Here is a 15,026-nt window from a genome sequence, read left to right as displayed (position 1 = left end):
TCAGAAATTCCCCAGTGGGCACCAACTACGCAATGGAAAGTTGGGACACAAGAACCTATGAGTAACTGCACATCCCCTAGACGGATCCCTGCGTTATCCAGCCCCTAGTGGCACAAAATCAAAAAACAACCGTCGAAGCAGTATCGTGGACTGTGGAGACAAAATCATCACGAATCCCTGGAAAGGAGATATTCACGCTACCCCCGTCGTCACAAACACGGAGGTATGCAGCTTCCGGCTCGGGCAATGAGCGAAGCTATCTTTGGAAAAGGGGTACTCACCGCTTACCATTGTCACGAAGGTACTTAGCTTCCGGCTCAAACAAAGAGTGAAGCTAAGCCCGGCGAGACGGTACTTACAGCTTCCAGCTTGGGCAACAAGCAAAGCAAGGCCTGGAGAGGCAAAACTCACCGCTTACCGTTGTCACGAAGGTACTTAGCTTCCGGCTCAAACAAAGAGTGAAGCTAAGCCCGGCGAGACGGTACTTACAGCTTCCAGCTTGGGCAACAAGCAAAGCAAGGCCTGGAGAGGCAAAACTCACACTGCTACCGTCGTCACAAGGGTACTTAGCTTCCGGCTCGAACAAAGAGTGAAGCTAAGCCTGGAAAGGCGGTACTCACAGCTTCCAGCTTGGGCAGCAAGCATAGCAAAACCTGGAGAGGTTACTCGACAATTTTCCACCGGAAGACGCTACAAGTCGGAAGGTCGGCGCATCACCCGGACAATTGGGTCAACTCCTTTACTTGTCAGCCGGTACACCAAAAGGCCGTCCGACTAAGTAAAGGGGGGGCAGCTGTAGACCCCTAAAATTGTCCGGGTCGGAAATAAAGCTTGAAGACTCTCGAAGACTGAAGGATAGTCAGCCAGAAGGACTCCTCGAAGGCCCTAGGAGGGTTCTCTGTAGGTCTAGAGGTCTTAGAATAGCTCAAAATAAAGAAGTGGAGGGAAAAAGCCCAATACGGCCGTACTGAACTTAATACGGCCGTATTGAAGCTTCAATACGGCCGTACTGAAGTCAGTACGACCGTATTGACACTTCAATACAACCGCAGCGAACTCAATACGGGCGTATTGAAATTTCTGAACTTCAATACGACCGTATTGAACTTCAATACGACCGTATTGAAGTTCAAAAATTTCAATACGGCCGTATTGCCCCTGTAGGCCGTATTGCGCCTATTCCCTATAAATATGACGTCAATTGGACGTCATTCCACACTTTTTCAGATAGTTTTGACTCCCTCCTTGAGTATTCTGGGGTTTTTGAGCAGTGTTCTGCCCTAGAAATCTCTCTGGGAGTCGATCCGACGAAGTTCTGGAATTCCGAGCACTTAGCTTGGAGATTCGAACCTAGTCGAAGGGAAATCCTCCGGATTTCCATAGTCAAAAGTTTTTAGGAAGGAGCGAGCGAGCTTGTAGAGCGAGGGAACGCCAAAAAGCTTCCCAGTTTTACTCAATATATAAAAGCACGCTTCAAGAGGTTTCTTCTTAAATCCTTCCTTTTACTGCTTTCTGTGTGCATATTTAAACTGTCATCATGTAGATAGTTAATTTATAATCGCTTATAATAAATAGGGGTAATTTAGTAATTTTACACTATTATTTTAGAAATAATCTGTCATAGGGAACCCGAAAGGGGCGCTGTGGGGTGCTAACACCTTCCCCACGCGTAACCGACTCCCTTACCCGACTCTGGTTGTAATGGCCAAAGTTGATTTATAAAATCAATTGCCTTATCCCTTTTTCCAATGTTTTGAGTAAAACATTGGTGGCGACTCCATGAACCCTCAATTTTTATGAAAACCACTAATCCATAGAGGGTCCCGCTTGGGACTAACATGGATTGGTGAGCCTTTTAATAAAATTGCTCGTTTGACGAGGTCTCAGTTTGAGAATAAGTCATTCTAAGCAATCCATATTTTAAAATAAACGAGTCCAACCATCCTTCGCGAATGCCGAAAGCCCGTTTCGGGCCGGTGGCGACAAGTTTGACTTATGAGATTACTCCAAGTAGTATGAAACTAGGTATAACTTGAGTAACGAGTGAATTGTTGAAGGAAATTGGAGACGTATAATTAATTGATTCATTTTGGTGACAAGGTATGAGGCTATAGGATAGGATAAGGTGATGGATAAGAGTTTGACTTGGGTGTAGATGGAGTGGTGAAGTTAGAAATCTAGTATGTATACCTAGTGAACTTATGCTTAGGTGCTTGATCTTTGGAGAGGGTCTGATATTGTAGCAGATATCTTGAGTAGGATGACCATTCCCCTATCGTCTTTGATGATTTTAAGGTTCGATTTGATTGAAGAGTTTAGAGACTTAAGCTTGGTGTGTAAAATTAGCCTTAAGAGCATTGGATTGAGTATGTTGGAAAGAACTAATAGATTAATAGATGAGATTAAAGAAGACTAAGAGTTAGATCCTTTCTTGGTGAACCAAGTGGAGAAGTTTACTAGGAGTATGGATAACCCTTCTCGAGTAGGAGTTGATGTTGTTTTGAAATTCAAGAATAAAACTTGGGTGCTTAGTAATCCTGAACTAAGGAAGATGATCGTAGAGGAAGGACATAAGAGTACTTTTAACATTCATTTAGAAGCTACTAAGATGTATCAGAGTGGCACAGCGGAAGTGCAGTGGCCTTAGGTGGAGAGAGGAATAGAGTAATTTGTGAACTCGTGTTTAGTATGCTCAAAGTCTTTAGGAATTTTGTAGCCTTAAGACGTCTCATTTTGGAAGCGACATGGTGTGTAGATAGACCTTAGTTATAGGTTTGTCTGAAATGCTTAAGAATTGATTCTTTTTGGGGTATAGTGGATAGACTCACCAAGTTTGCTTTTCTTACCCTTGTTGATAATAGAAATTCCTTGGTGGAATTGATAGAGTTGTACATCTATAAGATAGTGAGGTTGCATAGGAATTAGAAAGCAAGACGTAAGGAGTCTACCCATTTCTGTTTTCAGGTGAATTTCGGGGACAAAATTTCTAAAGGACGGGAGAATTGTAACAGCCCAATTTTCACTGGGCCAAGAGCCCAATTAAGGTGGTTTAGATGTCCAGAACGAGCCGTTCCAAAATTGAAACGGGTCGTTCCAAATTACTAAATAGACCTACTTTTGGGAGCCCGGAACGGGCTGTTCTGGATTTGGAACGGGCCGTTCCAAACCATAAAATTTGTCTATGATTCTTTGTTGGAAACGGGCCGTTCCCAGCTGGAACGGGCCGTACTGGATTTCAGAAATCGCCTTTGAACCATATTGAGAACGGGTCGTTCCGGTTTCGGAATGGGCCGTTCCAAAATATGACCGTTGAGAGTTTTAATGCAAACCCCAGAACGGGTCATTCTGGTTTGAGAACAGGTCGTTCTAAATGTGAATTTTACACATAACGTGAGATTTCAGAACGGGCCGTTCCGGATTTGAAATGGGCCGTTCCGTGAATCCTGATGCCTATAAATTGAGTGCTCTGACACTCCCAAAATCATATTTTTCAGTTCTGACTTCTCTCTTCTACATTCTCTTCTTTCCCTTCTACACTCTCTGAAGATCGATTGGCACTTAGAGGAGCAGACCAAGAGATCTCTGTTTTAGTTTCAACTGTTGTTTATCCAGGTACGGGGAAAAATGGAATTATTTATATGTAGAGTTACATGAGGGAATTGGGTAGAGGAAGAACCCTTAAGATTATGAGTAATTTTATAATTATTTCTGTTTGGAGAATTATTGGTTTTATGTGATTCTGTATGAATTTAGGATTATGAATATATATTTTATTTGTAAAAATGATGCTCTGGGAGAGAGAACGAAATTATAGAAAAGTGTCTGTAAGTTAGGTTTTGGAAAAATTGGATTATTTCTGTTTGAGAAATTGATGATCCCATTAGATTCTGTATGTGTTGAGGATAAGAAATATATATTTAATTTGTAAGAATGATGATCTGAGAGGGAGAACGAAACTGTAGAAAAGTGCCTGTGAGCTAGGTTTTGGAACAATTGGGGGTTTTACCATTATGTTGAAATTATATTAAATTGGTAATTCCGTTGAGTATTATATTAATTTATGAATGTTATTGTTATATTACTTGATAAAAATTGATGATTTAGATGTGAATTGCTTGATGTGTATGAAACCCATTATTTTGGACTTATTTGATGTGTGTATGGTATTGAGCTATGAGATGAGATGTTGTATGGATGTGATTATGATTGTGGTTCCTCACACTAATGACTAGGGATGGCACGACCCCTAGGTAAGTGATGCTACAGGGAGGGCGTGACCCTAGCATGGTGTGGGATGAGTAAGACAGTTAACACGTATCACTTATGTCAAATATGGCAACCCTGGCATAGGGTTAATTGTAATAGATTGTGTGGATTGTGATGTGATTGTGGTTCCTCACATCAATGACCAGGGATGGCACGGCCCCTGGGTAAGTGATGCTACAGGGAGGGCGTGACCCTGGCATGGTGTGGGATGAGTGAGGCAATTAACCCGTATCACTTGTGTCAGTTGTGGCGTGTCCTTGACATAGTGTTAATTGTAAGATTTGTGTGGATTGTGATGGATTGGTGTAATTGTGAATTGAGATGTGAAGATGAATGATTGATAGAATGATGATATATCTATAGAAATGCTTGTAAATAACATTCCAAGTTATGATGAAATGATGTTGTGGCATATAGAATGTCAACCGTTGAGTTGTGAGTGTGCTCTGATATTGTGACATCGGGGCAGAGGATTTTTAGGACATAGATTTTTATATGGATTTGGAATTGTAAATATTATTTTTGAAAATAATTTTTAAACTCTCAAGTTTTACTTTCTAAATTTCATTTTTAATTATTTTGGTTATTTATGAAGGTTTTATGTGAACCCTTTTACCAACGTTGAATATTTTATTCTTTAGTTTATTTACAAGATTTATTTATATATGTGTTGGGGGTAGTAAGGGTGTCATAGATTTTATTTCAGAAATTTCTCTCTCAAGGGTCTCCCAAACATGGAGAAAACTTTCTCCTTAAGAACCTTCCCAAAGAAATCCTTCATTTGTGTCTTTGGTTCCTTTCTTCTCTTTTAGGAGAGTGGCGTGCCAAAATAGAGTATAACCTCGATATTTCATTGCTTCTTCTACATTTGAAGACCTCAAGAAAGGTTGTGGAGCACGAAGGAGAACCATTGCTTCATCTTCTTAAGGCAACTCCATCAACATGGGTGTAAGATATTGAAAATTTGGATTATTAGGATTGTTTTGTAGGTTAAGTAAATTTGGATTTGTGGGTTAAAGCATGCATTCATGTTGAATGGATTTTGGTTTGGATATATTAAATGAAAATAAATCAAAGAAGTTGGGAATTTATTGAAGTGAGAATGAGAAGAAAAAAAAAAAAATTTAGTTGTGTAAAAAAAATTAAACTACCTTTCTATTTATTAAAAAGAATCTAACGCTAATATATAAAGATACTAAAATTTGTTCAAAATTAGGCTAATGGTGATAATAGTACATGAATTAAAGGTTGATATATCTATTGGAATTAAAATAATATATCTATATATTTCATTTTGGTTTTCAATGGCCCAAAATTGGTGCTTCATAAAGCAATTGGTGTTCCATTTCACTTACATCTATTTGTGATGCTTAAAAAAAAGCTAAACTTTCCTAACGTAATTGTTTCCATAGCAACCAATAAAGTTTATCTAAAGTGATTAAAGGTTTCGCTTAACCGAGTCTACAAAATTGCATGTTGCATTTCTTCTAAACTAGAGAATTTTCCCAAGCTATCAAGGTTCTAACTTCCCTTTTTACAGATTTTGGACATCAAAAACTTCAACAACAACAACAATAATTGTGTATATTTTTGTTTCGATAAGTGAGGTGGCCTCTAAAGAGTTCTAGTGGCTATACCTTGGTCCAAAACATTCACCAAAATTTTCCTTGCTCTTCTTGTGATTAAATAGGATGTAAAACATATAAATTATGGGAAAAGAGGAGTTAGGGTGGATTTTTTTGTGAATTTTTTGGACCAAGGTAGCCACTAAAATTCTTTAGAGGTCACCTTACTTACCGAAATAATGTTAATCATGACAATTGCTTAATTTAAAAGATCAATAATGAGTAAATTTCATCAAATCCCCAAATCATCACAATATCAAAAATCAACCACACATCTCTAAATTCAAACAACCCCTCCTCAATTTCAATAATCAAAATCTCATCCAATACCTTTCCCTTGTCAATAAAATACAACACCTCTAAAACCATGAAACCTAAAATCAAATCAAAGTTTGAGTCTTCGTTACCCTAAGGATGTTCTCTAACTAGTAAGGGGAGGAGACAAACAATAAAGGCCACCTCAATCAAGTACCCTAGCTTCCCTCATCTCCTAGGCAACAAGAATCAACTCAATGTAATTGTCTTCAACTACTACAACACTCCACTTCATCGTGTGGGGGAAAAATGGAGGACTTGTGCATGAGGAGGAATCCTTATACCGCTCAGACTTCTCTCTCTTTACAATGGAGGAAAATGGGTTTGTGAAGGTTGACAAAAGGAAAAGTAAGAGGGGCCATGGTTTTGTGGAGGAGAAAGAGAAGAAAGCTTCAACTAGGAAGTTCTCTTGAGTTTTTACGAAGTCCGAGAAGCTATCTTGGAATTTTGAGTTTCTCTTTCTCCAAACTCACATCACTACCACTCTAGGGCACTTCTAACCATTCACCCACAACACAAAACTTCTCCCTCTTTTTAAAACTCACTAGTAATACATAGAACCAAAAAAAATAAATTAATTATCCCTCGTCAACAAATATAATTAATTAAATACCTCTTTTAGCTTAATAAAACACTTAATTATTTTATAGCATGTATCAAATAAGTAATGGTTTTATAATCATCATAAATAAAAATAAAATAAAATAAAAATGATAGAGGATTTTAAGCCAGAAAACAAATTAGACTCCTTAAAATTATAACAAAAAAAGAATTATCTTAAGAGAAAGAAAAGTAATGTAATAAGGATATCATATGAAGGTAAGAATTAATTAAAGTACAATAAAAGAAAATTATACAATCATTTTACTAATTTTTGGTTTAGTGATTTTTCTTCTAAAATAAATTAATTAATATATGATAATTTAACTTATATTTATTTATAATGTATCTAAGTTAGTATTTTTAGTTAACATCTATTTCATCTTCATTTGATTCGTCAACGCTTTCATATGATAATGAAACATGATAGTCTTCATCTGCTTCGTCATCTTCATCTTCGTCTCTTGTCATCAATGGTGATCGTTCAATTAACAAATTTTCTAATGAAATTCTTGACGATTCTTTCATACCTATTTCAGCATATAATTCCATTATTGGCATCACATTCTGGCTTTGAAATGCTTCTATCATGCATTGAACATCATCATCGTCACTCAATTCCAATGAAGAATATATGTTGTCATCCTGGTGTGAAACTACAAATCTGTAAGTTACAGCTAATATTACTTGATTTGACTTAAGACGAAATTTGTTATGAATCCTTCTCTTTAATATATCCAAAGTTAAACCTGGTTTAATATACATTCCTTTTCTTGGTCCATCAAATGTTACACCTTCAGAACTTTCATACATCCTTCTAATGTAAATATAAGCTATAATTTGATCCGTAATATCTGCAAAAAAAAAACATAATTAGTACAAATAAATAAAAATTTTATTTTAACTACAACAATAATTCACTCACAAATTTGAATACAGAGCTCAACCTATTATACTTATCAGTGTGATTTCAAATGTTATCAAAAGGTAACCATCGACGGATGTATATTGTACTATCCGTACTGCTATGTCGAGCTCGAGCTCGGCATCACAGCGCGGAGTGACCTCGGACACGCACTAGGCGACATTGGCTCGCTATCCAATTAGGTCATAAACTGATCTCGGGCCTAAGGCCCAACAAAACCCTAATACACACAAAGATACGTGCATTACTTATACGAGACTCATACACCCACAAACACTAACTTTAGCATCAGAGTCTCTTTTGCAGGTACCACCCCCATCTTGGAGCAGCAAGCGTACCAGCGAAGGAGGCTCACCGATCTTACCTAACAGATCGTCCCCTACGACCGATCTCCAGTAAGAACATTTGGCACCCACCGTGGGGCCGATCAAGACAGCTCTTATCGGCCACGCTTATGGTATTCACCTGAAGCCATAGTAGACGCGCAACAAACGACGCAGAAAAGAGTTTTTGGCCAAGGAAGGTTTTAACGAGGCACACCTCAGAAATAAATCAACAAAGCAACTCCATTCCCATACATTTTCGGTATTGGCACATTAACCATGACGACTTTCCAAGGTCGAGTTCGAACCTTGATGTTAAAGTCGGGTTCGAACCTTCAAATACAAATTACGTTGCCAAGGTCGAATCCGAACCTTGATGCCAAGGTCGAGTTCGAAACTTGAGATCACATTTTCTTAACCAAGGTCGAGTTTGAACCTTGATATGCCAAGGTCGAGTCTGAACCTTGAGATCACATTTTCTTAACCAAGGTCGAGTTCGAACCTTGATATGCCAAGGTCGAGTCCGAACCTTGAGATCACATTTTCTTAACCAAGGTCGAGTTCGAACCTTGATATGCCAAGGTCGAGTCCGAACCTTGAGATCACATCTACTTAACAAGGTCGAATTTGAACCTTCAAACAACAAATTTGGGAACTCCTCAAAAGCCCCTTTGCTCTTACATCACTCGGTGCTTGGGGGGCAAGTGTACTGGCCAGCCGAGTTGCCGAGTTGTCCCTCACCAATCTACTGACTCGGTCAAAGGTTTACCAGCCTAACCAAGCAGTAAGCTCATTATTGTCGAGCTCCTCAGCCTGACCATGAAACATGGACATCGAAACACCACATCGGCCCAAAGAGGCCACGTCATCAAACAAATAAAAATACAATCTTGTCACTGTGCCGCCCACACGTTATGGGAACGAGGTGACAGTTATGACACATGGCGTCATGACAAATAGACGTACGCGAAAAGTCACGACCCCTTGTCGAGCTCGGTCTTAACTCATCGACCTACGGTCTTCGGAGTTCGGGGGCTAGTGTACTATTCGTACCGCTATGCCGAGCTCGAGCTCGGCATCACAGCGCAGAGTGACCTCGGACACGCGCTAGGCGACATCGGCTCGCTATCCTATTAGGTCATAAACTGATCTCGGGCCCAAAGCCCAACAAAACCCTAATACACACAAAGGTACGTGCATTACTTATACGAGACTCATATACCCACAAACACTAACTTTAGCATCGGAGTCTCTTTTGCAGGTACCACCCCCATCTTGGAGCAGCAAGCGTACCAGCGAAGGAGGCTCACCGATCTTACCCAACAGATCGTCTCCTACGATCGATCTCCGGTAAGAACATATATATACTACAATAGTCATGATGGCCTATAGCGACATTCATTTAAATTATCATAAATAATAAAAAAAATGGAGTCGTTATGGGTTATATATAGCGATTTTGTGTCGCTATGGGCCATAGCGACCTTATTTTTTTAATTTTTTTTCTCCATCTATATATTTTTCCCGTTGTTTCTTAGAAAAAAATTTTAATTCTTTTTTCTTTCTTCTATTTTTTTTAACATATTTTTCCTTTTAATTTTATCTTTTTTGAAATATTTTCCACATTTTTTTAATATTTATCCTTCACTAGAGTCGCTAGGGCCCATAGTGACACAGTGTCGCTATGACCCATAGCGACTTGTACCTTTTTTTAAAATATTTAATTTTTCATATTTAATTTAGCAATTTTTTTAAAATATTTTTATTTTATACTTCACTTAATTAAAATTAAATAACAAGTATACAAATAAATATTTTTAATAAAATTTTTAAACAAAAATGTGAAAAAATAAAAAAAAAATTAATAAACCAGGTAACTATGGCGCATAGCGCCTGTAAATAATAAATTTTTGTTAATAACAAAATATATATTAATTATATTTTTGAAATGGGGATGGAGCCCATAGTGACATTACTAATATCACTACAGCCTGTAACGACTTCTACTAGCTAAATTTAAGTCATTTGTAATTACAAAAAAAAAAAAAAAAAAAAAAACGTGACATTGGTGTCACTATGGGTCATAGTAATGATTGCTTATGCAACATCAAATTAAGTGCCAACAACAGATCTCATTTCCTACATGCCAAATCAATTACTTTTATAACCGATTTCAAATGCACTTCTAAAATCGGTCCTAAGTCAACTGATTTTAAAAGTGCAATTAATTGCAAAATTATCTTCGAATCTCTTTCAAAATCAATTGTATTATGATCGATTTTAAGTATCGACACTATATCTAAATCTTTAACTAGTGCTTGTTTGAAATCTTTGTTGTAGAATTTAATTTTAATTAACAATAGAACATATAAATTTATTTAATAACACGTTTAAGAATAAATTCAGGTTTCCTCTTGTGTTTATATTTCAAGCAAATTTTAATTACAAACATGGAGAATTCTAGGTATTACAGAACTTTTGTCACCGGGCAACTTGGCACGAGGTTAATCCCTAAGGTTTTCCAAGATATATAAATTAGTGCCTCCATGCGCGCAAACCCATCACCAATTATATGGTAGTTCACGTGCAATTAGGAACAATATAATAACCATTATAGTGTGTTTGGATGAGGAATTTTAAAAATTCAAGAAATTTTAAATTCTTGGTATTTGAATTACTTTGATTTCAATTTCTATCATTCTTTAAATATTTTGTTTGGATGAGTCAATTTAAATTTCTTAAATTTTAAATTGTTAGGTTGAATATGATAATTTGATTCTATCATAGTAAAATTGATTTTAAAAATATATTTATATGTTGAGATTTTTAAATTAAATTTTATAAAAATAAATATTAATCCTTTTTTAAATATTTAATAATTTTAAAAATTAATATTAGATAATATTTAATAATTTTAAAAATTAATATAAGATAATATTTAATAATTTTAAAAATATTTTTGAATATCCAATAATTAAAAGAATGAAGAGATAAGATAAAATATATAGGTGAAATAAGAAAAACAAATATGAGGAATTTCAAATTCTCTCATTTTTGGGAGAATTTGAAATTCTACTAATTTAAGGAATTTCACAAATGCTTGGATTTCAAATTCTTTGTAAATTCCTCATCCAAACAAAGCATTTCACCTCAAAGAATTTGAAATTCTTCAAATAAATGAATTACCCTATATAAATTCCTCATCCAAACACACCATTAAGGATAGTGATTTTCATAGTAGGATTAGTAGCACATACATAGAGATAAGTAGCCCATGGAGATTCATAGCATTTTCATAAAACTCAACCTCATGGGCTGTTATTTATGCTTTCATGAATCATCAACCTTTTAGATTGGCATCAAACATCAAGTATCACGACTCACGTGCCTATTATGCATGAATGAATGAGTTTGATTTTAAGCATAGTATGGTCTCCAATATGCTATGATCGAGTAGGCATACGTATAAATCACATATATTCATAACCTGTGTATAGTTTTGCTTACACCTAAACATTATGCGTCAAATCAACCCATTTAAAAACTTTTTACTAAACATAGTCGAACACTATTATATTTACCTTTTTTTAAAGTAATATTTACCTACTTACTATATATAGATTAAGTTAATGAGTTATTACAACATTTTTTAAAAATAAAAAATTATTATATATATGGGAACATTTTTTATAACAATATTTTTCTTTCTAGTTGTTTTTTTAAAATTAAAGTCACACATCGAGTACAAGAATAATACATAAAGAATATATATAACCAAAAGTAAAACCTAAAATTAACAAACTTTGATATTTGGTAGTGACTAACTTATAATGTATTTAATCTTAAAGAACTTATAGACAAGAGCTAAAATCTGTAAGTGATAACATCATACATATTAAAAGGTTATAAATATGTTTTTAATCCTTTAAATTTAACATAAATTTTTGTAGTCTATCAAAATTAAAATTGATCTTTGTAATCCTTATAATTTAAAAAAAAAAATCTTGTTTTAATCTTTATACTTAAATTTTATTAAAAGATCTGTCAAATATTACCATATAAAACATACTTGTTGATGTCATTGTTAATAAAGGCACTACATTAAACTCGACTGACAGTACATAACTGTCTCAAAGTGTGATGCAAAGAGATTCTCACTCAAACCGTTAATGAAGTTCATTTTTTTGGATAAACTGTTGGATCAGACGGGTTTTCGCTTGATGCTTCCCAAAGCAAACCGATATTTTTAAATACATGTATGATTTTTCATTTCACTTGTATACTCTGCATTTTATGGCTTTCAACTTTCACATCTTCGGGAAATAAACCGTCATTCCTCACTTTTGCTAGCAGTTGAACGTGACAGCTAGAAGTTCTTGTGTTTTTCAGCCAGGAGAGCAAAGGTGAGTTAGATTAAAGTAAACAAGAATGAATAAGGCTCTATGTTTGTCTGCAAGTTAGAAGGGTTTTTCGGCCATAATAAAAAAAATAAAAATAAAAATTACTGAAAAAAATTAATTACCAAAATGAATTATTTTTGCCACGTAAGATGTAGAAGACGTCAAAGATGGTGACGAGTTTCAAACATGGTTGCATGACACCAGAAAGGAGGCAGAAAATGAACATAAAACGTCAAGAAGTTTGACAACTTTTTATGAGGCACAACATTATCATAAAACGTCAAGCTAGGTGATAGTTGGCTTGCATGCACAAAACGTCAACCTAGCTAACGACTTCCTGAGCTTGCGTGGCTTGCATTAGAGGCCCATGACTTCTTGAACTTGTTATAGAGGCACATGCATTGGAACAAAAAGGGATGCATGCATTGTTACAGAGGTGCGTAGGCTGGTTTGACTAAAAAAATAATAGAAAGCGTCACTTGACTTGACAACTTCGTTCACTCGCCATTTAGTTTTCATTGTTTTACTGCATCTGCATCTTTTCAACTCGGGAACGTGAAGATTCTCTTCTTCACTTTAAAAGAAGGTCAGGCTGAGGGGGAGAGCCATTGTTGAGGGTGAGCGACAAGAGTGAAGAGCGAAGAAGGAAGAAGAAAAAAAAAAAAAGAGAAGAGAAGAGAAGAAGAAAGGAGAAGGTAATTTATTTATAATATTTATTTCATTTTATTTATTTAAAGTTTTAATTTTTATAATATTTATGTTGTTAATTTTAAGTATATTTTTATAATATTTATATATGTGGAAAATTTAATGATGGTTAAATTTTTATGCATGTGATAATAATTGTGTTGTTAAGTAAAATGAAGAATTAATATTATTGCTTGTATGATTTTAATTATATAATAATAATTTAGTAATATAAGAATATTTTTTTAGAGTTTGGAATTTATTATGTTTAATTGTAAGTTTATTTTAATAATAATAAGAATGTTTGATATTTTTTATTTATTTTTTTAGATTATAGATTTTTTTATGTGAAATATTTTTTGATCATTAGTTATAGTTTTAATTTGAAATTAAATTTATTGTGTGGTATAAAATATGATTTATAAGAAATTAATTATTTTGTTAATTAAATTGAGGTTTAAAAGTGTAAGTTTTTTTAATTGTTTAAAAGAATTATATGTTGTCAATTTCATGTATATTTTTATAAGCTTAAAATTTATATACATGAAAAATTTGGTGATGATTAAATTTTTATGCATGTGAAAATAATTGTGTTGTTAAGTAAAATGAAGAATTAATATTATTTTTTATATGATTTAATTATATAATAATGATTTAGTAATATAAGAATATTTTCTTTAGGGTTTAAAATTTATTATGTTTAATTGTAAGTTGATTTTAATAATAATAATAATAATAACAATAATATTTGATATTTTTAGGTTATAGATTTGTTCATGTGAAATATTTTTTATCGTGTGTGTGTGCCTCATCAAAGACTTAATACGGGACCCATTGATGATTCTTTACTGGCTATGCAATCAATTCATGTTTGTGAGCACATATGGAATCGTGAGCTTGATAGAGTTCTTGTATTAGAAGAGCTACCAAAAGCGGCCATCGAGATACATCAAGTTAGACCTTATCTTGAACGAGAAGGGATGCTGGGAGTGGCAGCATTGTCATACTTTCTTATTGACCACCAGTTAATTTCAAGATTAGTTGAGCGGTGGAGACCTAAAACTCACACTTTCCACATGACATTTGAAGAGTGTACAATTACATTGGAAGATGTTTCAGTTTTACTTAGTCTTAAGGTACATGGTGACCCAATTACAGATTGTTCTACATATAGATGGGTTTCACTTGTTGAAGACTTGTTTGGAATTACACCACCACCAGCTACAATTAAAGGTGGAAGGCTAAATATGAGTTGGGTTGATCAATACTTTTTTGATGTGTCCATGCATGTCCATAGTGTGCAACAAATGGAACGATATGTATGAGCTTATATTTTGTGGTTGCTTAGGGGTATGTTTTTCTCTTACAAGTCTTCAACTCTAGTACCTATGTGATATTTGGTCATGTTAACAGATTTAGACCAATGTGGCCAACTTAGTTGGGGATCAGCATTGCTTACTCATTTATATAGAGAGTTATGTGTTACCACTAATTACGATAATAAAAAAATTAGTGGGGCATGTGTTTTACAGTAGTTGTGGGCATGGTAACGGATGTCGTATTTTGCACCCTTGACTGGACCACTAAATATTGTTGGCGTCCTTTAGGTGCAAGGTAATATTTTAAATTAAATTGCCTTATTTAATATTATATTTAACAATAGATAAGTATTTTTAATTATTTTGTTAATTTTTTTATTTTCAGGTGGAATAGTGTCTTTGAGGTGACGCAAAAAACTCTTGTTCAGATTCGCGATGCGTTAGATAAGATGAAGGATAAAGATGTATGTTAATAGTTTCTAGGGTTTGCAATTTTAAAGTGAATATCTTGAAATTAGTATTACTTTATGACTTTTTGTATTTTTTGTGTGCAGTTTGTTTGGCAG

The 15,026-nt window shown here is 34.7% G+C and overlaps 1 protein-coding gene across 1 annotated transcript; it reads left to right on the top strand.

The window, feature by feature from the left end:
• The first annotated feature begins 13,995 nt into the window (after positions 1 to 13,995).
• Positions 13,996 to 14,466, top strand: LOC109798520 (serine/threonine-protein phosphatase 7 long form homolog). The gene has a single exon (XM_020358839.2). It carries the CDS (start codon positions 13,996 to 13,998, stop codon positions 14,464 to 14,466), a length of 471 nt encoding a protein of 156 aa, XP_020214428.2.
• The last annotated feature ends 560 nt before the right edge of the window (positions 14,467 to 15,026 follow it).

Source organism: Cajanus cajan, chromosome 5 (genome assembly GCF_000230855.2).
Source record: "Cajanus cajan strain Asha chromosome 5, NIPB_CcT2T_4, whole genome shotgun sequence".
Lineage (NCBI taxonomy): Eukaryota > Viridiplantae > Streptophyta > Magnoliopsida > Fabales > Fabaceae > Cajanus > Cajanus cajan.
Note: the sequence above shows the minus strand (reverse complement) of the source record. Positions and strands in the feature narration are given on the sequence as shown.